The 25,934-nt window shown below is 38.5% G+C and overlaps 1 protein-coding gene across 1 annotated transcript in view; it reads right to left on the bottom strand.

Moving 5' to 3' along the window:
• Positions 1 to 25,934, bottom strand: part of FBXL13 (F-box and leucine rich repeat protein 13) — a 217,002-nt gene that overhangs the window by 10,985 nt on the left and 180,083 nt on the right. Inside the window, exons 18-19 of the mRNA XM_005205376.5 lie at positions 24,956 to 25,039; positions 4,098 to 4,232 (exon numbers count right to left, since the gene is read on the bottom strand). Coding sequence (XP_005205433.2) covers positions 4,098 to 4,232; positions 24,956 to 25,039 — 219 coding nt within the window. The remainder of the gene's footprint in view (positions 1 to 4,097; positions 4,233 to 24,955; positions 25,040 to 25,934) is intronic.

Consider the following 25,934-nt stretch of genomic DNA (forward strand, 5'->3'; position numbering starts at 1 on the left):
ATCTTGAGGGTTTGCACAGATGTTCTGTAGAAGTAATTCAACTCCACTTCTTAGATTACTTCACTTACTCAAGGTCTAGTGTTTGAATTTATAGCTGAACTGAGACTTGTTGCAGAATCAACTAGATTACTCTCCCCAAAGGAATTTTTTTCCAACTGGATTTAATTTACTTTAAGTGTTTGAACATTCTAAAAAAACATGCCATGAGGCTAAGCTCTTGTTTTTTACATAAAATTGAGAGAATTATGCAGAAAACCCCTTTAATTTGAAATGTATACTTTTTATGTTTGGAAAGATAGATGTCATTGTCTAAGTATGCCCTGTTTCCAGAACATGCTCAGGACCAAGGTTTAACATTGCAACTGATTCTCACATAAATGCCTTCAGACATTCCTGCCACACTCTATGGGTCTCTGAGGATCTGATATCATTGGGAGCAGGAGGTAGCCTGCCCCTAATGAATTGTAGGAAAAGGAAAGACAATGAGATGATAGAAAAATACCAGAGAGGTAGAGCTCAGAGTACTAGGTTTTTTTGTTACTGGAGGAACTGAAAAGGAGCCCAACATTTCCTGTAGATCAGAATCCCAAGTGTTCAGTGACTGAGGTGATGTTTTTGGAACTTATGGGAGCTGGAAACTGGAGGTCGAGGTGACTGGCCACATTCTTAACTCCCAGATACAAGGTCTTGATCTCAGTCCTACTGAGCAGAGATTATGTTATTCCCATATTAGTGCTGGGTAGGATGAGGTCATAGTATTACTCACTAACCTTGGAGGTGAGCTGGTTATAGGGACCTTCCAGGAGGCGTATAAGATGCCCATTCAAGATTAACTCATGGACTTTTGGGAAATGTAGCCTAGAATGATAAGCCAGACACTGAAGTGTATTATGGCTCATTAGAAACAATGGAACTGAAATATATTAGACAGGACCACAGCCTTATGATTTCTGAGGCTGTGGGGAGTGTTCATATTATGGTCATTACATCTTCTGAATCAGAATATTCATTTCACCTGCAGAGATGGTAAAGCTCAATGCTTTTCCTTTACATTGAGATTCTGAAATAATCTACTCTCCTTCCTTTTTCTCAGTCTAGATCTTCAGTGTAGAGTGATGCATTTTATAAAATGTTATTTGTGTTATCCTCCTTAGTTTCTAGGCTGTAAGACAACGTCCACTGCACATTTTGTTGAAGGAACTCTGTTGGTTTTTCCTTACAAAAACAAAACAAACAAACACAAATCCTCTGCCGCAGTTCTTGTTCTCTTTAGAGTCTTTCCTTTTCTCATTCTCCTATTTCCCTCCCTTATTAGTGGAGCCTCTTAAAAACCCAGTCAACATCTGTGCTTTCTTTAGAGCCAGGGCAGTTCCCAGTGAGCCATGTGTTACCCATGTGTCTGTGTGTCCGTGTGCAGTGAAAGCAAGGACCCCACGAGCTGTGACTGCCCAAGCTGCAGAGGGTTCATGGTCACTGCTGTCCTGATACCTTGCCCCAGCTTACTTCTAGAACCAGATGATGCTGACCAGAAAGACATCTGGTTTCCCTAGTTCTAAAGGCTGTTGAACAAAGAAGAATTTTATTGTAAACTTTCTAGATCAATTTTGTCATGATTGACCATAGCTTTCCCACCACTGCCTCCTCCTTATTGTGGGATGGTTAATGATAGAGAAATCAGGAGGTTCTAGCATCACTCTCTTAACCTACTCACTACCCAGACTGAACAACTGAGAAGCTGAATTTTTAGACCAGTTAGAATGCAAGGAGTCTTGAAAGTTCAGGTGATACTTTAATGTGTGCAACAGAAGAGGACAAAATTGTTAGTAACTTCACAATTTCTGAGGATTTTTTAAGAGATATTTTAGTTTTCTTCCCTTTGGGTAGTTTACTTCCTCTGAGGTTTTTCTGTTAATTTGGTTTGGTCTTTATCTTCTCCTTTAGAGGCTTTTCTCCTAAGTGTGGCCTCATGTCCTTGACTGTCTGCTGGTGATTAATAGTGAAAAGCTAAAAACTGATTGGACTTCCCTAGAGGCTCAGCAGTAAAGAATCCACCTGCAATGCAGAAGATGCAGGTTTGATCTCTGGGTCAGGAAGATCCCCTGGAAAAGGAAATGGCAACCCACTCCAGTGTTTTTGCCTGGGAAATACCATGAATAGAGGAGCCTGGTGGGCTACAAATAATGGTGTCATAAAAGAGTTGGACATGACTTAGCGACTAAACAAAAACAACAACAAAAGCTGAATGGAAGGTCTGAGTGCATAATATGGGCCTTCTCTTCTTTCAGCTTCAGTGGGCTAAATGAGTTATTTGTTGGAAAATCCACAAATGTCAGTATTTTTCAGTTTTCATCTTGGACTAGTCAGAGTCCCCAGAAAAAAGAATTCCAGCCTCCTGCCTGGAGGGAAAGATCTGGCAGCCAAATTCTGGATGCTGTGTTGGAAAAGTGCTGAGTATCTCTGCATTAAGCATTTAGTCACTTAATTCCCATTTTTACTTTTGTATCCAAGCTCTCAGTTTTACATGATGTCTTCCAGCCTGGCCACCTTCTGTTTTATTATCTGTAGAGTGGATAGTAGAGAGATTTTACTCCCCTCCTCCATCAGAGAACATTCAACAATATCTGGAGACATTTATTATTGTCATGACTGGAGGTATGGGGGGCAGGGGCTAGGTGCTACTGACACGTACTGGATAGAGAGCAAGGATGTAGTTAAACATCACACAGTGCACAAAACAATCCCCCACTGTAAAGAATGATCTTGTCCAAATGTCAGTAATGCCACGGTTGAGAAATCTGGCTCTAGGAAATATATCTCAAATCTGGTGAGGATGACGAGGGGTAGTTGCCTGAAAGCATAGAATAGGGAAGGAGATCTATTGATGTACCTACTTCTCAAGAACTTTTAACCCAGTCTTCCTTACTTTAGCCATCCTCTTAACCCAGTTACAGAAGTATACAGTATTGCCAAGTTGAAGGTTATGGTGTAAATCCATTCTTTCCCCAGCTTTCTCTACTATTGGTTTAGGATTCAAAGTTGTCTCTGGTATGCTAAATTAATTCATCTATTTTCAGGTTTCCAAAATTTTGTTGCTTTTGTCTCCTACTGTTTTCCCTATCATTGTGGGCCCTTATCCTTCTTCTGCAGTTTTGGTAGCGTTTCAAGAGGGAACAAAATTATCAGGGTATATTTAATATGCCAAATTAACCCAGAACCAGAGACCTCTATTTCTTGACCTGGTGATATTATCTGTAGTATATTAAGAGAAAAGAAAGTAGGTTACAGTGCATTTTAGAAAGTATGATTCTATTCTTTAAAAAGCAAGACAAACCTTCTTTAACTATAATCTCTGTACATAGAAAAGAATTCTACGTCCTGGATGGTGGTATGACTTTGAATTTTTACTTTCATACTTTTAATATATGCAGTACAAAGATTTTGTAATGAGTATATATTCCTTTCAAAAACAGACGTCAAGAAAAATTGTCAAACACTTGAAAAATAAGACAAAAGACGGTTGCCTACCCTTTCACGTTTACTGGAACATTATTTTAACAGGTCCAACTGAGAAATTATACAAGGAATTATGCCGCTTTTTGGACATACTATTTATTATCGATTAGGGCTCAAATTCTCCCTGTTGTATTTTTGTCTAAGAGAGATGCAGATTATTTCTGGTAGAAACTATAGCTCCAAGGTTATTGATTTGTTACCTTGTAGGACTTGAACCAATTTGGGATTTAACCTAACAATCATGTTCCAACATTCTTTCTTCAGTTCCTGTAAATGCTCAGTTTGATCAAATGCTGAGTGAACTGACCTTATCATTTTGCTGGTTCTCTCATTAGTGAATTAAATAAATATTTGACACATTTTTATATTTGTATGAGAATTGTCTTTAACTTTTTCCAGGTACTACTTTTACACAAATGAAATCATAAAGCTACTTACAGTTTGGGGAAGGAGAACTCTTGATGAATACCTCAGATATGGCAAAGAAAAGTTCTATTATGAGTCCAACACCTAATTGCTACCCTGCCTGTGTTCTTTGGCAGTACTTCAATCTGACATGTCTGAGCTCTAACTCCTGCACATACCTTTGGACAGCCAGCAACACTGAGAGATGTGAGATTAATACAATAAATGGCCAATGCTTTAATAATTATATCTGATAGTTGGGGGCAATAAGAGACATCCAGATGTTCCAAGGTCAGTGAGCCTTTGCAGAATACCTGCAAGAAATTCCAAAGTTAGTGGTTTTCTTTTTTTTCCTTTTTCTTAGTCTTTATTCAAATTTTATGCCGGTCTTACCCCGTGGAAGTTTATTTAGTATGCATTTCAGCTCTTGAGATGTAGATGTGTTACATTTTGTTGCAAACAAAGAAGCCATTAAGTCCAAAATCTCCTTATAACAAAAGATACTCAGACACCACTTAACAGTTCAGTAATATTCAAATTCCTGCTAACATAATTTGGTTTTCTATCACTAATGGAATTTTACCCATATGGTTAGTACTTAGAGTTATATTCAGCTCAGTGGGTAGAAGAAAAGAAATCTGGAGATAAGAATTAGATGGCGAACACTCTGGGGTTGACGCTAAAATATAATGGAAAAAGCAGTTTTTGGAATCAGATAGACTTGAGTTTTAATTTCATTCTACCACTTTATTAGCCTTGAAACCTTAGCAAGTCACTCAATTTTTCTGAGCCTCAGTTTCTTCAAGTTAGGGAAAATAATATCTACCCTCCAGCATTGTTCTGGAATGCCAAAATGTTCATCTAAAATTTCTAGGGCTAGAAAAGGTCTGGAAATCATTAAAAGTTCTTCCCTTTATCTTGGTTGTTCTTAATTTTCATTCCTACTTTCAGTAAAAAGAAAAAAAGCCTATATTAAAATTTATATACAGTGTCATTTGAGGGGCAGTTTAACATATTGATTAGTTCTTAGGAAAGATTGAGGGGAGGAGGAGACAGAGGATGAGATGTTGAATGGCATCACTGACTCAATGGACATGAGTTTAAGCAAATTCTGGGAGACAGGGAAGGACAGGGAAGCCTGGCCTGCTGCAGTCCATGGTGTCGCAAAGATTCAGACACGACTTAGCAACTGAACAACAAGCACTCAATAAATATTAATTATTACTGGAATTTGCATATGATACCAGTAATAATAAAGATGCACATTTGTGTTGTACTTTGGAGAAAACCGAAAGATACTGGTTATTTTGCCCTAAATCATCATCTTTTTCTGACCACAGTAACCATCAGTGATTCCTCTCGTCTGACCTCATACAAAACTTGTCTTTTTCAGCTGATTCAGCACTTACAGTACTTGACTCATTCCTGTTTTGTAGCTCAGTTTATATGGAGGTTTGTTTTCTCTAGCAACTAAGTGATGTCAGATATTGGAAGGGGCAGTTTGTAAGGAGATATTGAGGTCCCTGTTATTGGAGCTAATCAAGCATAGAGGGCACAACTAGGGAAATCTAGCTTTAAAGGATTGGAATTGGTCTTAAAACTCAGCTCACATTCAATAAGTTTTTCATTTAGAGTGCAATAAGTCTCTCAGAGGTACTGTCTGGAACTCTGCTTGCTTCTTATACCCCTTTCATAAGCATCATATTTAGACTACAGTAAGTTCTCAATAAATACTAGCTGCTTGCTCAATCTGTGAGTATCTTCAAGGATATAAAGACTTGTGTTTTAATAATACAGGAATTCTTATGTTGCAAGGGGTAGGATAACATTGTTTTCTGTTTAGAGAATGGATAGAGTTCAAGGAACCAGAGAAAATATAAAGCAAGAAGGAATAGTTGAACTGTAAGAAAAACTTATTAAAAGATGAAACAAGCTTCAAAGGGAAATTCAAGTCTCTGCATGTCTGCAGACTCTTCAGAAGCATCTGTCAGTGTCTTGGACTGCTTGAATCAGTTCTGCTTTAAGCCTTTTTAAAAGCTTTGATATTCTTTGAAGTTAAACTTTCTCAGAATTTTTAAATTACAGAAGAACTTATAAAAATGATTAATAAGGCCTATGATGCATTCATGGTAGCATTCTCATTCAGGGAAAATCTGAGGCGCAAAGATGAGTCCAGGGCTTTATGTTTGGCATAAATCAGTGCAGATCTAAGAAATAAGTCAGAACTTTCCCTCTCTTACAATCCATATTTTCCTTTAGAGATTGTAAGTTGTATTAAGTACTTAAGCCTACAGGCATGTTTTTCAACATAATCACTCATGAAATTCCATACCCCCCTTACCCATAAGATTATTTATGCTCTTCTGGCTACAATGCTTCAGGATCACACATATATTAATACTGTTGATTTTCTTATCTTGGAAAATGCTACTCTGAGCTTATTCAAAGTAAAAATCTTTTATAATGAAAATGGAGAGAAAGTACAAAAATTATCAAGTCATGGGATTGACTTTCATCCCATGTATCAACCAGTTTTGCCATGGGTTAGCAGTCTTGAGAAGGAAATGGCTACCCATTTCAGTATTCTTGCCTGGAGAATTCCATGGAGAGAGGAGCCTCGTGGGCTATAGTCCATGGGGTCGCAGAGTCAGACACAACTGAGTGACTAACACTTTGACTTTCTCAGCAGTCTTTAAGACAACTTCCAAATCTCTTAGTTAAACAATTTCTTCTCTGTATTTCATGAATTGAATCACTGTGTGGGGGCTTAATGACTGCATTCCTAAACTGGATATGTGGAAGAGACTGAATCTCACTAATATTTACCGAATGTGACAATAATGTGCTTCTGTCAAAATCCTAATTAAAACTGCCTCAAAAGGTGTCAGCTCGCAGTCTTAAAAAAGCTCACCTCATGGTGCATACTCATAAAACCATCTCTTGACTATTTATTTGCCTTATTAAGTTCTGATTAATCCTGCTACAGAGTTCTGTGTGGGAGTAGGATACAGTTTTCTACTGATAATTATGGAGAATTCTTTTGCTATCATGAACCATTTTCTATAATGAAGGCTATTTGGGGCTAGTTGAAATACAACTTCCTCAATTCTAAGTTATAAACTGAATTCAAAACTATAGTCTCTTATAATGCTTTGTACCCATTAGGCCTCAGAACAGGTAGGAGTGGTGGTTGCCTGAGCACACTGAGCTGTGAAATCTGGGCCCTGGCACCAAAACCAAACTATCAGTGCCTAAGTGTCCGCCACCATCCCTATCACCCCACTGATAAGATGCCTCCCCTGCATTCACGTGCTCCCTGCCAGGGAAACTAGGCTTAGCTTGGGCTCAGCGTTACAGGATTATACCACTTTTAGAGGAGCCTACTGTTTTTAAATATGGAGAGGACTGTGAAAGGGAGAAAGGGCAAGGCCAAGACCCAAAACAAATATTTCCAAAGATACTTTCACTGTGAAATTTCTTATCAGTTATATAGTGATTTGAGGGAATAAGCCACAGCTCAAATGTACTTTATTCCATGAAGTTTTTCCCAATTCCTCACTCTGGAAGTAATGACTCTCCAAAATTTCTGTAGCTTTAATTTTTTGTCCTTCTCACTTTCCACTTATATTATAGCTATTTATACAACTGTCTTATCTTCTGCATTGACTGTAGCTTCTTGAGGGCAGAGACCATGTCTAAATTATCTTGTGGCCAACATCTGGTATACAGATGAAGTTCAAGATGAGAGTTTCCAAAGAGAATGGAAAATGTCTCTCATCAAAGGAGTGAGGAGAATGAGCTCCCGTAGATTCCACTAAGCCCAGTCCTACCTGGCACTCTGTTCAGTAATTGCTAGTGAACAAGAGTAGTTAAGAGGACAGAGTTTGGAGTCCACTAGCCTAATTTAAAATCCTGCCACTTAGAAGCTCTGTCTCTCTAGATAAATTATCCAACTTTTCAATGTCTGAATGATCTCACTTGCAGCATGGGAATAAAATGGTATAGTTATTATGGCACCTACTTCATAGAGTTGTTAGGGGGATTAAGTGAATTAAGATGAATAAAGGAATTGAACAATGCCTGGAACATAGCAGTTAGTAAGTAATAGCTAGTAATATTTGTACCTACTGATTCTCTATGGGTATGATTTCAAAATTTTTAAAATCATCACACCATAATAAAAATATTTTGAGCATATACTTTCAAAAAATGTAAATTAAATGTACTTGTAAATTATATAGATATTCAAATATATATTATAAAATATGTAAAAATAAAATATATGAGATAAAACTAAATCATAATAGAAGTTCTAATATTTTCTTGTCACACCAAAATAGATCATCTTGTTCACTTGCCAGAGTAAATGCTTTCTCTAGAGAAACCTACTCAATGGTATGCCTTTGGTTGTCAGTAAGCTTTAATGACATACTGGCTCTACAGACTCTAGGTATGGGTAAAAACAAGGGAATTACTTTTAAAGTATCAAATGTGACAAGTACATAAAAAGATGTCAAATATAAGAAAATTATAAACAGGTTGAGTGAGTGGAAGAAAATGCATATTGGAAGGAAGATCAGGAAGGTCAAAACAAAGTATCTCTGAATTATAATTTGAAATTAGGACTGTTGAAAGAAAATCCTAGATTTTCATCTTCAAAAAAAATGAGCTAAGTTTGGACTACCCAAAGGTCAGTTAGGTATTTTTTTGTGGCTTGAAATATAACCAATATTTTTTTCCATTTTTAAAAAATAAGAAAAGGATATCAAGTGGCCAAGTTACCTGACACTCCAGCAACCCCGTGAGAGCAAAAGGGTGAGGAAATTGCCTTTTTTTTTTGCTTTAAATGATTATTAATAATATTTTTAAAATTGAAGTGTGGTTGGTTGAAGTGTTGTATTGTGCTAATTTCTGCAGTAACTCAGTTATACCATATATGCAATATTTTTTGTATTCTTTTTCATTATGGTTTATCCCAGGAGATCAGCTATAGTTTCCTGTGCTGCACAGTAGGACCTTGTTGTTTTTCCATCCTATGTATATTAGTTACATCTGCTAATCCCAAACTCCCAGTCCTTCCTTCTCCCAGCTCCCTCCCCTTTGGCAACCACAAGTTTGTTCTGTATATCTGTGATTCTGTTTCTGTTTCATAGATAATTTCATTTGTGTCATATTTTAGATTCCACATATAAGTGATATCATATGGTATTTGTCTTTCTCTTTCTGACTTCACTTAGTATGAAAATCTCTCCATGTTTCTACAAATGGCATTATTTCGTTCTTTTTATGGCTGAACAGTATTCCATTGTATATGTGTGCCACATCTTTATTCATCTGTCAGTGGACATTTACTTTGTTTCCACGTCTTGGCTATTGTGAATAGTGCTGCTATGAACATAGGGTACATGTATCTTAAAAAAGATACATTAATTAAAAATTTAATAATTTTATCTGTGTATATGCCCAGTAGTGGGATTGCTAGACATTATGGTAGTTCTTTTTTTTTAGTTTTCTAAGTGACCTCCATAATGGTCTCCATAGTAGTTGTACCAATTTACATTCCCACCAGCAGTGTAGGAGGGTTCCTCTTTCTCCATACCCTCCCCAGCATTTGTTATTTGTAGACTTTTTTTAGTGATGACCATTCTGACAGCTGTGAGATTGTACCTCATTGCAGGGTTGATTTGCATTTCTCTAATTATTAGTGATGTTGAGCATCTTTTCATGTGTCATCTGTATTCTTTGGATAAATGTCTATTAAGATCTTTGGGCAGAGAAATTACTTAAGCTATAATAATCAGCTTTAAAGAATTGATGGGTTTCTATTTGCACAGTCAGCCCTCGACTTCTTATTTTTTCTCCTTCTTTCCCAAGAAAACGGCAACTCAGAACTTTAAGGACAAAGTCACAGTGTCATCCTGTGACCTCTTCCATTTAAGAATCTCTATTGAATAATGAGTTCATCAACTGTTATTGATGCTTTGATCTCCAATTTTGGTGCATAATGGAATAAGAGATGATGTAATCAAGGGAGGTTCCTGGTCTAGAAGAAAAACAAAGGGCCAGGAATTTGAAGTTGTGTCTGTGACCTTGGGCAAGTTACTTAACTTCAAATTTCCTCATCTTTAAGAGGAGAATGAAAACAACTGTCTATCTCTCAGGTTTATTGGAAGGTAGAGAGAAAATGTGTACTCCAGGATCCCTTTGCAGACGTAATACCCTGTGTAAATGCTGACTTTTTGTCTGTCAGCAGTGGAACCAGAGAGGCTGTAGAACAATCCTGCCTGCCAATTAAGACATGAGAATACCACCTTACCACCTTCAACGTGCTGGAGGGTTTGAGATGAAGTAATATCATGCACACAATTTAACTGGAAGTTAACAAAGAGGATTATTAGAAGTCATGACATAGAAAAACCACAGCTTCTATCAGACATGCTTCAGGTGCTCAGTTCATGTCAGGTGAGGTGCAATGAGCCTAGGCATGTTGCATAAAAGAGAGATCAAAAACACATTAGCCACTTAGGCTTAAGAAGCATAAACTCATACTATTGTAGGAAAGTGAGATTCTGACATTTATTTTTCCTGCCCTTTTATTTTTGCCTTCAGATAATCTGACTTTGGGCAAGTTTTAGATTACATAGGATAAACTAATGTTCCAGGGACAGCTTAAATTGAGAGAGGCCTCCAAAGGATTATCTTCCTATAACATATTCTCTCATAGCTCTTTTCTGTGGATGTTCAACATGAAAATAACAGATGTGTGCATTCATTTAATGAATCTATCAGCATTTCAGTTGTTGGAGAATGGTTCTCTCCAGTGGGAGTAGGCAAGAAGCCAGTACTTGTGTGGGGTGTTCTCAGTTTCCGCTGTTTATCAGACATGAAAACATGGTACCCAAGACTCCATTATGCCTTGAACAGTAGAGACTGTGGGAAAATGACAGGCTTTCAAATCCCACATCCTCTGAAGTGCTGGCAAATTTCTAATTCTATTGAATTGCCTCAACAATTGGAAACACACTAGCATAAGGAGCAGTGGAGAATTCTGAGCTTATTTCTTTTGCTCATAGCCTTTGAAAAGAGAATAAAGCCTAGGTATCTTGGTAGGAGTTTGTGACTCAGTTGATTTCAGGTCCTTAGTTCTCTAAAGAGTATTTTGTTCTATTATAAATAGACTGTTCTTGGCATGGGTAGCCATGAAGCATCAATTTCTGTAACAAAGCTCATACTTATTCCAGGTTCTGTGGGAGGTGCTTTTTCCATAAGGTTTCAGATACCCAGTTCTTAATTCTACCAGAGGGATTCCTTAGTTCCTTCTTCTGAGACCATGTGAAATAATTCTGAACCTGAGATCTTCTGATATCTTCATCATAGACTGTTTAGTCAGTTACTTCCTAATAATAACCTATATTAGTGAATAAGATAAAGAATTTTCCTGAGTGGTATAGCCAAGAGATAAAGTGTCCAGACGTCTGGATGCCCCATCTTCCCACATGCAGGAGATTTCATAGCTTCTACTGCACCAGAGGCCAAGAATTGTGGCCGTTTTGGAAATGGATCTTCTGTTTGTTGCTTCCCTTACAATCAATAAACATAACTGTATCCCTGGGGAAGAGGTGGAGTTATTGAAATCCCATGCTTTGATAATTCTTAAATGGTTTAATCTTGGAAACCAAATAGAAATCAATGTTTTTTTTTAAACATTGTTGCCATGTGGAGCCAACACATCTAATCCATCTTTGGCACTGTAAGTTATTCTGTGTCAAAGCCCACTAAAACTGATTTTGGTTTAGTACTAGAGGGTGAGGTCTATGAACTGATGAGAGTGAGTGATGAGAGTCTGGTATAAACAACATTTTATAACTATTCAGAAAGTTTAGTAATTCAGAGTAGGAGTTTAAGATCAGAAAAGAGTCACTGGAGAGTCATTCAGTTCTTGTTTTTAGGTCAAGAATGAATCCAGGATGAGTGCTAGGGCAAAACAAGAATCCAGTTTTTCTTACACTTGCAGAACAGGCTGGCCGTAGGCGATTATTAAGGAGGAAGACGCAGATAGGACTGTTGGGGAACGAGGCCTTTCCAACCTGAGTAGCCATGTAGATGCTCCATGCTAGTTGTAAGGGTTTCAGTTCTCTAGCGCAGGGAGTCCAGGGTACAGGACTGAAAACCCTGAATCCTCAGTCTTCAGTTGGACTCAGCCTGGAGCAGACCCATATCTATAGAACCATTCAACTTACTAAACATTCCTGGGTCAAGCTGAAAGCCAGATGAACAGCCATGGATCTTGCTTTGCTGTTCTCCCAGCTATGAAATAGCTTATAATTTGCCCCATATGGCCACACTTCCCCTGTCCCTTATTCCTTGATCTTTCCTCTCTTCTCCCCTTTCTGTTTGCAAGTCAAGGTAAATCTGTTACTAAAGGTCAAATAAAAAGTAAAATCAAAAGTTTGTAGGTCAGGATAAAAGAGGTCAAAACACACTGAAGATTAAAGGGGAAAAGGAACTTATTATCTCAAGTGTCCAAGCAGTTAGGGCAAAATTAAGGATCTCAAAAAAGAAGAGTCCCTAAGAGAACAATGAGGGATGTGGAGGTTCTAGCACCTCCACTGCTGCTTTTACCCAAAACCAAAAGTTATCAGATACCTTTGTGATCATCAGAGAATATGACAGTAACCTAGACTTTATCTGGGCTCTTAAAATTCATCAGCAGTGCCATTTGCAAGATACCAGTAAACCAGCTTGTGAAGAATATAAACAACAAGCTAGACAGAAAAGACAACAGAGAGTAGATGAAGCTGAACCACTACCACAGGCCTCTTATCTCTCTTATATGGATATAAGTCCTACCCACTGCATTCTGATTAGAGGGTTTTAAAAGGTAGATAGCCTTCTATGTTGGAGAAGGCAATGGCATCCCACTCCAGTACTTTTGCCTGGAAAATCCCATGGACGGAGGACCCTGTTGGGCTGCAGTCCATGGGGTTGCTAGAGTCGGACACGACTGAGTGACTTCACTTTCACTTTTCACTTTCATGCATTGGAGAAGGAAATGGCAACCCACTCCAGTGTTCTTGCCTGGAGAATCCCAGGGATGGGGAAGCCTGGTGGGCTGCCATCTCTGGGGTCGCACGGAGTCGGACACGACTGAAGCAACTTAGCAGCAGCAGCAGCAGCCTTCTCTGTTAGAGATAATAAAATTTTTTTTTAATCTTTTTCATTAAAAAATAATAATAAATAAAGAGGAGGCCATGACTGGATTTGAAGAACAACGACAGTTACCTACATCTGAATCTTCCCCTGTTCCCAAAGCCATAAAATCTATTGAGAGGACAAATAAAATTCCATAGGACCCATACATTCATCATTACTAGGACACAGAGAACACCTCACATTACCTATATGTAGAGTAAAAACAGAAACAAACTCCAGCAGAGCTCCTTAGCCACCATGAGTCTGTGGGTAAAGAGTGGGAGAGCGGATGCTTAAGACTGTCTTCAGAGTAAAGGGATGACGAGAGCTGAGAGGATACACAGACAAAATCACTCCCAAGAAAATAAAGTGCAGCGGTAAATGCCAAAAATGCTGAATCAAACTTGGTAGTTCATAGCCCTGGACACCTGACTTGGCTATGGAAAACAGCTTGAAAATGAGGGTACCACAAACTTCCCAGGCAGCCAAATCAGAATCGTGGTTGTTGTTGTTACTGTTCAGTTGCTCAGTCGTGTCTGACTTTTTGTGAACTCATGGACTGCAGCGTGCCAGGCTTCCCTGTCCTTCACTGTCTCTGGGAGTTTGCTTAAATTCCTGTCTGTTGAGTCGATGATGCCATCCAACCATCTCATCCTCTGTCTCCCCCTTCTCTTGCCCCCCAGTCTTCAATCCAGAAGCATGGCCATCATCCTTAACCATAGCTTGACCCTGTCCCATCCAAACCATGACCATTCTGTGGATTTGCTATCCAGATAGTCTCCCATTCATTCTCTTCTGTTGCTGTTCAGGCTGCCATCTTCTCTCCCCTGGACTATAACAAAAACCTCTCAACATATTTCTACCTTTAATAGTGATAGCAGTTCTTTCTCCCCTCTGATCTTCAATCCATCTTCTATATTGCTTATTAAAGTGATTTTCCAACAGATAGGCTCTCATTGTCATTCCCATGCTGGATTAAGTATCTCAACTGAATCCTTCTGTGGCTTCGTTTATCACAGCATAATGGCAAGAATTGTCACTCTGGAATAAGACATGTTATACCCTAGCTCACATGCTTGCTTGTTTCATTATTTGGGGTAAGATTCATAACCTCTCTGAACTTCAGTCTCCTTATCTGTAAAGTGGAATCAAAAGTATTACCTACCTCATAAAGTAGCTAATTACTGAATGGGAAATACTTAGAACAGTGTCTGGCATGTAGCAGATGCTAAATTAATGTTACAATGACTAAGTGATATTGGATTTTTCTAAGTCTCTTTATTCTACTAGACCCAGACTCAATATTCTTTAAAGATTTTAGAATGATTTCTCGTTTCAAAAACAGATTATCTCAGTGTCCATTACATAGAAAGTCCAGTCCAAATGTTTTCAGTTCAGTCACTGAGCAAACTGTCCCATTTTCATAAAATCAGTTAATCTGAATTAGACAGATTATTGTCTTTACATGAGGGCATGGAATTCTTCATTCAAGTTGAACTTAATCATCTAAAGTTTTCTCCAATTTTGTAATTGCAAATAAAATTCTAGTGTTGTACTAAGGAAACTGAAGATCTTTCTGGAAGAACATGACCAAAGAAAATACTTGAACTTTGGGGCAGCCACAGGCCCCATCTATATAAGCACAGCCAGACACACTGCAGAGCGCTCACAATAGCCACAGGTACCATGCTTGACAGTGACCACCTACCTGCCCAACTTACCTATGGGTCTCTGCTCTTGGCTCCAGCGACTTTCAGTTCCTTACTTCATTGCTGGGCCTCAAGATCTGATTCAGAGCCCACTGTACATTGGTCATCCCTTTTTGGATGCCACTGATTCAGCCAACATCCAGGGATCCAAAACTCATGTTCCAGACTTCCAGTTTCCAGTCTGTCATGGAAGTCTGGAACTTATCAGTCCCATCCTCAAAACAAGAAAAAAGCTGAGCAAACTGAAAATCAGCAGCTCTCCTTAGATCTGTCAGATAATTGAGGTCATAAAACAAACCACCACTGTCAAAATTGGAGAGTCAGGCAAATACAGAGAATTAAGGCTTACTAGTCGCAAAGAGTTGGACACAACTGAGTGATTTCACCCTCACTTTTCACTTTCATGGACTGGAGAAGAACACTCCAGTGTTCTTGCCTGGAGAATCCCAGGGACAGAGGAGCCTGGTGGGCTGCCATCTATGGGGTTGCATGGAGTCAGACACGACTGAAGTGACTTAGCAGCGGCAGCAGGAGCAGCAGGAGTGGGGAAACTTGTGGCTGGAGCCAGTACAAGTAGGCACACTGAAAGGGTAATTGACTAATTGCTGGAAACCGAGAATGGAGTAGCCTGAGAGAAAAATTCCTGGCAGGCCAACCTTAAGTGGGCCTACAGACTTTCGTGAGCTTTACCTCTAGGAGGGCCTCTAAGAGGGCCTCTAAGTTCTGACAGCAGAGACTTAAGGGGAGGAATAAAGTATTTAGTAACCATTTTGAAATAATGCTCTGGACATATGCAAGGCTGGTTCAAAATTCAAAAGTCAACTAATGTAATTCATCACATCAATAGTCTAAAGAAGAAAAACTATATGATCATATCAAAGATTGTATTTGACAAAATCCAACACACATTACTGAAAAACACTCTCAGCAAGACTAGGAATAGAGGGAAAGTTCTTTCAACATGGTAAAGAACATGTACAAAAAATCTATAGCTAACATCATACTCAGTGAAAAGAAACCTGTGGTTTCCCTGTAAGATCAGGAATGAAACAAGGATGTTTTCCCTTTTCATTCTTATTCCACATCATACTGGAAGTCCTAACTAATTCAGTAAGAAAAAGAAATAGAAGGTATATAGATAGAGAAGAAAAAAAAATGCCTGTGTTTGCAGATGGTATGACTGTTAGGTAGAAAATCGCAAAGAATTAACAAAAAGCCAAAACAAAAAAACATACCAACTACTAGAACTAATAAGCAATTATAACAAAGTTGCATGATATAAAATTAGTGTACAAAAAGGAATGTTCTGTATGTTCATTTTGTCCCTGTAGACCTTCTTCCTCCAAGATTTGACAAGCCTTGCTCATACATAGGTGGGCAGTAAGAGGGCTTAAACAGAGAGGCCTGCCTTTGTAGTATGTGAACATGATGCACAGTGTTATGAGATTGTAACAGAAGTAGATATGGAGTCAGGCTGAGTAAAGATGGAAAAAAAAACACCAAACATCTGGGGGCTTAGGGCACATACACGTTGCCAAAAGCAAAAGGGTTAATTTAGTGCCTAAGTGTGTACATCAATATCCTGCATGTTATACTAATTTAACTGGGATGTTGGGAAATATGTCTAAAATCATAATCCTAATTAAAAACAATGATCCATTTCCTTTTTACTTTGTATATTCTCTTATAGCATTCTCAAGAATAGTAGTAATTAATTATGTAGTGTCATAGAATTGCTTAATACTCTTATACATACATATGTTTAATCAATTATAATTTAGGTGCCACTAAAAAATGCACCCAGGGATCAAACCCACGTTCTTGCTCATCACAGGCAGATTCTTTACTACTGAGCCACCTGGCAAGCCCCCCAAAATGCACTGGTTCATTCATAGGAATAAAACTTTTTTAATTGTTTCTTCTAAAAGCATATTCGAAACATTTCCTTACCATAGGAAAAGGAGTCTTGCCATTTACATAGATTCTTAATTTTTTAAAGTATAAACAAAAAGATAATTCTTTTTTTAAAAAAAATAGACTTTATTTTTTAGAAGAGTTTTAGGTTCGCAGCAGAATTAAGCAAAAGTTACAGAAATTCCCCATATTATCTCCTACCCCCACAACATGCATAGCCTCCCCTATTATCAACATGCCCCACCAGAGCGGTATGTTTGTTACAATTGATAAACCTGTATCAACACATCATAATCACCCAAAGTCCATAGTTTACATTAGGGTTCCCTCTTGGAATTGTACATTCTATTAGTTTTGACAAATGTATAATGACATGTACTCACCATGATAATATCATACAGAGCAGTTTCACTGCCCTTAAAATCCTCTGTGCTCCACCTTTCAATCTCTTCCTCCCCTATAGGTTTTGATATTTTTACTGTCTTCATAGTTTTGCCTTTCCAGAATGTCATATAGTTGGAATCATACAGTACTTAGCCTTTTCAGATTGGCTTCTTTCATGGTAATAGCATTTATACTTCCTCCATGTCTTTTCTCAACTTGGTGTCTCTTTTCTTTTTATTGCTGAATAATGTTCCATTGTCTGGATGTTTATTTATCTATTTACCTATAGAAGAACATGCTGGATGCTTATTTTGGCAATTATAAAGAAAACTCCTATAAACATCTGCATGAAGGTTTTTTTTGTGTACGTATACTTTTAGCTGAGCTTTGATGCTTTGCAGGATTTATCTCCCATTCTTTGAAACAAATATGTCTAGTCAAGGCTTCCAATATACCTCCCACATTTGTTCGTTGATGTAGTGAACCCTTGAGATATTCTGCAGTATATCCAGATGTTTCACATCCTTTCAGTTTGAACTGGAAGGATGGACTCTTCCAAGTTGACTTAAATTGAAGCAAGAGGGCTGGGCCTCTGCCTCATAGTATCAACCAGCAACTGGATTAGCTCTGATCCAGGGAAGAGGCCTACCCTGGGATACAGCAGCTCCTGAGGAAGGACTCAGCTGGGGGAGTGAGTGCCTTATCACTGTCCCCCGCAACTCACCAGCTGAAACCATGGAACTCAGATTGGGACTTGAACCCATGGTCTTTAAACCGAGATCACACACCTGATCTCAGGAATTAATGAAACTCAGGTTCTTGATGTCTCATTGCAGAAAGAATTCAGTGAGAGACAAAGTGATAGGTAATTATTTAGAGAGAAACACACTCCACAGGCAGAATGTGGGTCATCTCAGAAGGTGAGAGCAACCAAAAAGATAATTCCTTAAAAAACTAATTTTTATTTGCCTTGAATAGTGACCACAATTTATTTGGTATTAGTTAGTTTGTTAGTTCAATCATTCAGTCGTGTCTGACTCTTTGAGACCCCCTGGACTGAAGTACGCCAGGCCTCCCTGTCCATCACCAGCTCCCGGAGTATACTCACTCATGTCCATTGAGTTGGTGATGCCATCCAACCATCTTATCCTCTGTTGTCTCTTTCTCTTCCTATCTTCAATGTTTCTCAGCCTCAGGGTCTTTTCAAATGAGTCAGTTCTTTGCATCAGGTGGCCGAAGTATTGGAGTTTCAGCGTTAGCATCAGTCCTTCCAATGAGTATTTAGGATTGATTTCCTTTAGGATTGACTGGGTGGATCTCCTTACAGTCCAAGGGACTCTCGAGAATCTTCTCCAACACAACAGTTCAAAAGCATCAATTCTTCGGCACTCAGCTTTCTTTATAGTCCAACTCTCACATCCATACATAACTACTGGAAAAACCATAGCTTTGACTAGATGGACCTTTGTTGGCAAAGTAATGTTCTGCTTTTTAATATGCTGTCTAGATTGCTCATAACTTTTCTTCCAAGGAGCAAGGGTCTTTTAATTTCATGGCTGCAGTCACCATCTACAGTGATTTTGGAGCCCCAAAAAATAAAGTCTGCCACTGTTTCCACTGTTTTCCCATCTATTTGCCATGAAGTGATGGGACCAGATGCCATGTTCTTAGTTTTCTGAATGTTGAGTTTTAAGTCCATTTTTTTCACTCTCCTCTTTCACTTTCATCAAGAAGCTCTTTAGTTCTTCTTCGCTTTTATTGATATTTCTCCTGGCAATCTTGTTTGGTATTCAGTTCAGTTCAGTTGATCAGTCGTGTCCGACTCTTTGCAACCCCATGAATCGCAGCACACCAGGCCTCCCTGTCCATCACCAACTCCCAGAGTTCACTCAAACTCACGTCCATTGAGTCGGTGATGCCATCCAGCCATCTCATCCTCTGTCGTCCCCTTCTCCTCCTGCCCCCAATCCCTCCCAGCACCAGAGTCTTTTCCAATGAGTCAACTCTTCTCATGAAGTGGCCAAAGTACTGGAGTTTCAGCTTTAGCATCATTCCTTCCAAGGAAATCCCAGGGCTGATCTCCTTCAGAATGGACTGGTTGGATCTCCTTGCAGTCCAAGGGACTCTCAAGAGTCTTCTCCAACACCACAGTTCAAAAGCATCAATTCTTCAGCACTCAGCCTTCTTCACAGTCCAACTCTCACATCCATACATGACCACTGGAAAAACCATAGCCTTGACTAGACGGACATTTGTTGGCAAAGTAATATCTCTGTTTTTCAATATGCTATCTAGGTTCATCATAATTTTTCTTCCAAGGAGTAAGCATCTTTTAATTTCATGGCTGCAGTCACTGTCTGCAGTGATTTTGGAGTCCAAAAATATAAAGTCTGACATTGTTTCTACTGTTTCCCCATCTATTTGCCATGAAGTGATGGGACTGGATGCCATGATCTTCATTTTCTGAATGTTTGAGCTTTAAGCTAACTTTTTCACTCTCCACTTTCACTTTCATCAAGAGGCTTTTTACTTCCTCTTCACTTTCTGCCATAAGGGTGGTGTCTAAGATGTATACATATATTTAATCTACACACATATACTCAACAATTGGGTTTCCCTGGTGGCTCAGCTGGTAAAGAATCCACCTGCAGTGCAAAAGACCTGAGTTTGATCCCTGGGCTGGGGAAATCCCCTGTAGAAGGGAAAGGCTACCCACTCCAGTATTTTAGCCTGGAGAATTCCACAGACTGTGTATAGTCCATGGGGCTGTAAAGAGTCAGACACTACTGAGTGACTTTCACTTTCTCCTGCATTGCAGGCAGGTTCTTCACCATCTGAGTCACCAGGTTAAGGGAATATAAAAAGCAGTTAGACTAAATAATTTTATTTATTCCATTGGTTCTATTCAAACAACTTAATAAAACAAAACTTCTAATATATTTGTACCATAGCATCTCAGTTAAAGGGGCTTCCCAGGTGGTGCTATTGGTAAAGAATCTGCTGCCAAATGCAGGTGACACAGGAGACACGGGTTTGATCCCTGGGTTTGGAAGAAGAAATGGCAACCCATTCCAGTATTCTTACCAGTAAAATTCCATGGACAGAGGAGCCTGGCGGGCTATAGTCTGTGGGGTTGCAAAGAGTCAGACATGACTGAGCAACTGAGCACACACACACATCGCAGTTAAACCAATTCTTTTGCCAAACTTGACGGTCTGTTATTTAAATTCACCAAATGCTCAAGGAAAAAAGTTTCTTGAGAAATGCCCAGCTATGACTATATCAGACATTGCTTCCAAAATGAGTGTCTTTCAAGAGTACCAAATAATTTCAGTTTAACATGATCATTGAATGTCTAATGTTCTCAGGAAAAAAACCAAAGTTGGGAAAAGTAATTAAAACCAGATCCTAAAAACTTAATACATCTGAGGCTCCAGATATTCAAACTTCATATGCTGTGGTTTCCAGTAAAACTAAAATGAGGTAATTTTTTATTCTTATTATGTTCATGACTCTTGCAAAACCAAGCCAGGGTAAAAATGCTTATCATCTCCTTTTTCTCATTAAATCATTATGTAGTTTTCAATGTCGTATGCCAAAAAGTGAGTTCCCTACCTTCTAAATAACAAGAAATTTCCTGATAAATTTAGGATAATCTAAACATCTCAATTTAATCACGTTTGTTTCAAATCCAGATAAAGAATCGTGAAATTGGCTTATGTATCACTTTCTCCTCCTCCCTCTTTATTTCATTTTTTTTGGAACTTAATAATTAGGCTGGAGGAGGAAAGGAGGAGAAAGATTACCACATGCCCATTAGTGTTAACCTTGAAACCTTGGAAGAGGTAAAAAGAGATCAAAAGTCACAGCATTTCAGTGTGAGCATACAGTCACACATACACATACACACACACCACATACACTCCAAAAGCAGGGAGGAGAGGAGAAAAAAAGGGATGATGAGAAAGAGAAAAAAAATTTTTTTTCACGAACTTGAATAGAACAGCCAATCTTGTGCAACTGATAATTAAATAATTCTGTATTTCCATGCTCCTGTATCCCCATCTTTTGTTTTCTTTTAGATCACTGAAATCAATATATCAATAAAAGACTACATTTTTAAAAGCTATACCAAACTCAGCTGTATGATCATACAGTTAGCATATAGGTAAACTTTTTCATCTAAAATCTCAGAGCACCTAAAAATAGTATGATTTTCAGGCTTCCAAGAGGGAAAATAAAAAGGCCATGGCAGGAAGCACTGGGTTCCTGATACTTAGCTTCAAACTTTGGTGAGCACTCTCTTTCATTCCAAGAAGCACTTTTAAATGAATCAGTCAGTTCAGTTTAGTCGCTCAGTCATGTCCAACTCTGCGACCCCATGAATCACAGTGCGCCAGGCCTCCCTGTCCATCACCAGCTCCCGGAGTTCACCCAGACTCATGTCCATCGAGTCAGTGATGCCATCCAGCCATCTCATCCTCTGTCGTCCCCTTCTCCTCCTGCCCCCAATCCCTCCCAGCATTAGGGTCTTTCCCAATGAGTCAACTCTTCACATCAGGTGGCCAAAGTATTAGAATTTCAGCTTCAGCATCAGTCCTTCCAATGAACACCCAGGACTGATCTCCTTTAGGATGGACTGGTTGGATCTCCTTGCAATCCAAGGGACTCTCAAGAGTCTCCTCCAACACCACAGCTCAAAAGCATCAATTCTTTGGTGCTCAGCTTTCTTCACAGTCCAGCTCTCACATCGATACATGATATGTCATCACAATAGGGGGTTTTAATACTTCTGAATGATTTATAGTTATTGATCAAATGTAATTGATCACCATAAAGGAAATATAATCCGGTATTAGAAATGTTAATACCTGTTTAATTTTAATAACCTTTACTCTGTTGCCTTGTTAAATACCTTTTGAATGCTTGACTAGATCATATACATGGATAAAGTTTTATGTAAATTCATGTTTAATCCTTAAATGAACTGCAGTACATAAATCATGGTTTAACCTTAGAGGAACCTCTTGGCTTTTTCTTCTCGTAGGTTACACACATTATAACCCCTTTCCTTATTGTAGAGTTACAATCTTGCCCTATGCAAGTTGTTGCTCCTCTCTGGGATCTTTGCTTTGAAAAATAGTGTTTGTTCTTTTTACCTTTTTATACAGTTGAATGTACTACTAGGTAGATTTCTTAGAAATTGCTAGAAATTTGGCAACCAGGATCTGAAACTGGGAGAAATTCACATTGTTTGACATTATTGCCTCCTAAAGGAGACTTCTTATTTTTTTTTTCTTTCCCTTCCCTTCTTTTTAAAGGAGACTTCTTATCAATGTTACATTTTCCTGTTCAGTACCATTACACTGTCCTGATACAATGAAGTACAGTGAAAATCATTTGAAAACAATTTTTCCCACTAGGTTATGTTGACCATCAACCATTTAGAATAGCGGTTCTCTGTTTCTACTCTTCATTTCTGTAAAATTATATTAGTTTGCTGAGAAGGCATAGGACTTTGGACTGTTTAAGCCCTCTGGGCCTTAGTTTCCTCACTTGTAAAATTACAGAGATGGTTTAGATGATTCTAAGATCCCTTCAGCTTCAGAATGGTGAAATTCTATGCTAAAGTCTAGAACACCATTTGACCTGGCACTCTCTGTAGCCCAACAGTTCATATAATGTTTGAACACTCTCCTATTAGCTATGTTAGAACTTCTTGAAATTTTCATTTCAAATTTATGGAAGACAGCTTAACTTCAGGTCTGCCATGCTCTGGTGGACTTTTCAGCTAATATTTGCATTATCTTTCTACATGTGAGATGACTTCTTTTATGTCAATAAGAGTTTGTATTTAAATTATTTTTCTGAGTTTAATCCCAGATTTTCATATTTTCTGGGGTTTCTGAACTCTCAGGATACTTTAAATGGGGTTTCCAATGCATTTAACAGTTTCCACATTCCTAGATTATTAGTTCCGTTTAAAAATGCTATCTTCCACTATTTTACTAATCAGTAACCAGATTTTTTGAATGCTTTATTGACTATGCCAAAGCCTTTGACTGTGTGGATCACAATAAACTGTGGAAAATTCTGAAAGAGATGGGAATACCAGACCACCTGATCTGCCTCTTGAGAAATTTGTATGCAGGTCAGGAAGCAACAGTTAGAACTGGACATGGAACAACAAACTGGTTCCAAATAGGAAAAGGAGTACGTCAAGGCTGTATATTGTCACCCTGCTTATTTAACTTCTATGCAGAGTACATCATGAGAAACGCTGGACTGGAAGAAACACAAGCTGGAATCAAGATTGCCGGGAGAAATATCAATAACCTCAGATCTGCAGATGACACCACCCTTATGGCAGAAAGTGAAGAGGAACTCAAAAGCCTCTTGATGAAAGTGAAAGTGGAGAGTGAAAAAGTTGGCTTAAAGCTCAACATTCAGAAAATGAAGATCATGGCATCCGGTCCCATCACTTCATGGCAAATAGATGGGGAAACAGTGGAAACAGTGTCAGACTTTATTTTTCTGGGCTCCAAAATCACTGCAGACAGTGACTGCAGCCATGAAATTAAAAGACGCTTACTCCTTGGAAGGAAGGTTATGACCAACCTAGATAGCATATTCAAAAGCAGAGACATTACTTTGCCAACAAAGGTCCGTCTAGTCAAGGCTATGGTTTTTCCTGTGGTCATGTATGGATGTGAGAGTTGGACTGTGAAGAAGGCTGAGTGCTGAAGAATTGATGCTTTTGAACTGTGGTGTTGGAGAAGACTCTTGAGAGTCCCTTGGATTGCAAGGAGATCCAACCAGTCTATTCTGAAGATCAGCCCTGGGATTTCTTTGGAAGGAATGATGCTGAAGCTGAAACTCCAGTACTTTGGCCACTTCATGCGAAGAGTTGACTCATTGCAAAAGACTCTGGTGCTGGGAGGGATTGGGGGCAGGAGGAGAAGGGGACGACAGAGGATGAGATGGCTGGATGGCATCACTAACTCAATGGACATGAGTTTGAGTGAACTCCAGGAGTTGGTGATGGACAGGGAGGCCTGGCGTGCTGCGATTCATGGGGTCACAAAGAGTCGGACACGACTGAGCGACTGATCTGATCTGATCTGATCTGAACCAGATTTTGCCCTAGTTCAATACAAATATGATATATAATTTCAGTTGTCTTCTTTTAACAGCAAACTGAGATGCTTAATGTTGTGATAAACACCATGTATGGCTTGCTCACGGTAACTACTTTATGACTTCCTATCTATCACTCAACACCAAGTCTAGGAAATTTACTTCTCATGAGTTCTTAAATTACCATTTGAGCATACAATCATTTATCTTATCCAATTACTTATCTCATGCTTTCCATCCTGGCAAAGTATACTACCAATTATGTTTGAATAACTTAGTCCCTAATGGTTAAGTACCTGGTATAATTTTTCAGACTCCCCCAATTTTCATGGTTAGATGATATAACATTTCTTTCTATAGAACATTTCTGTTATATTGATATGAGAAGACTTTTACCACATTGCAGTTCATTATTCTCCAAATAAAATGTCAGCCTATCCCTGTCTATCCTATGAGTCTGACATCTGGAAGGGAGAGAGCAGACAGGAAAACAAGGGAAAGCAAATCTTCTCAATCACCTCAGGCTGTGGAGACCTGACTAAAGGCCGAGTTGATCCTGGCTCAACCAAGATCACATACGTATTATTAGTTTCATTCCGCTTCTTTTTTTTCCTATTGTTACCCACAAAGGTTATTCAATTTGCACTTAATTTTCAATCTTAATTCTTTAACAGCAACAACAAAAAACATAATTGTCTTACCTGGATTCCAAAATCGGTGATTTTATCACACTCAGACACAGAAAGTTCCTTTAATTTTCTATGTCTGGAAAGTGTCATCAAACCCTAAAAATGTTTAATATAAAGATTATTTGATAATACATTAGTATAGAAGGTGTATTTCCAATAAGATAACAACAGTTTATGCAACTAAAAATATTTAGCTTCTGTTTTATATTTCTTTAGACTTAATCATACAATCACTTTGGTTAGGCAACATTATTCAATAAAATTTTCAGGTTATCTCTAATGTTTTACAAAAAGTATTACAAATCCTAGAACCAGAAAACTTCTTATCTTGCCTCCTGTTTTCAGGTAAATGTTACATGAATCAATGTAAAGAAATCTTCAGTTGCCTAAGTTTACAGCTTTATTTTATTTGAAGACACTTCATGTGGCTAATGAATCTATTTATCAATAAATTCTTATTTATGCTTAGCCTAAAATCTGAAAATCTTTAGCTCATTTTATTATATTTAATTGCTTGGAGGGAGAAGAAACACATCTTTAGGTAAAGGCCCATAGACAGATAATTATTCACTAGTAGTTCATTTCTTTTTTCAGGCTAAAAGTTTTGTTTCTTTTTATTTAAAAAAAATGGATTTCACTTTTAGCTCTTCACTTTTTTAATGTGTGGTTTTGTTGGTGCTCAAATGATAAAGAATCTGCCTGCAATTCAGGAGACCCAGGTTCAATCCCTGGGTCAGGGAGATCCCTTGGAAAATACTGGCAACCCACTCCAGTATTCTTGCCTGGAGAATTCCATGGACAGAGAGGCATGATGGGCTGTAGTCCATGGGGTGGCAAAGAGTCAGACACAACTGAGCAACTCTTTTGCTTTCACTTTCGTCGGTTGGCCCATTTCTCAGTACCTATTCTCCTAAGCTGGTACAACATTCAGTTAAGGAACTGACTGTTGTGCCTTATAAATGCCATCCTTCTGTTTTGCATTCAGGATCAT

The sequence above is a fragment of the Bos taurus genome, chromosome 4 (assembly GCF_002263795.3).
Source record: "Bos taurus isolate L1 Dominette 01449 registration number 42190680 breed Hereford chromosome 4, ARS-UCD2.0, whole genome shotgun sequence".
In the NCBI taxonomy this organism is placed as follows: domain Eukaryota; kingdom Metazoa; phylum Chordata; class Mammalia; order Artiodactyla; family Bovidae; genus Bos; species Bos taurus.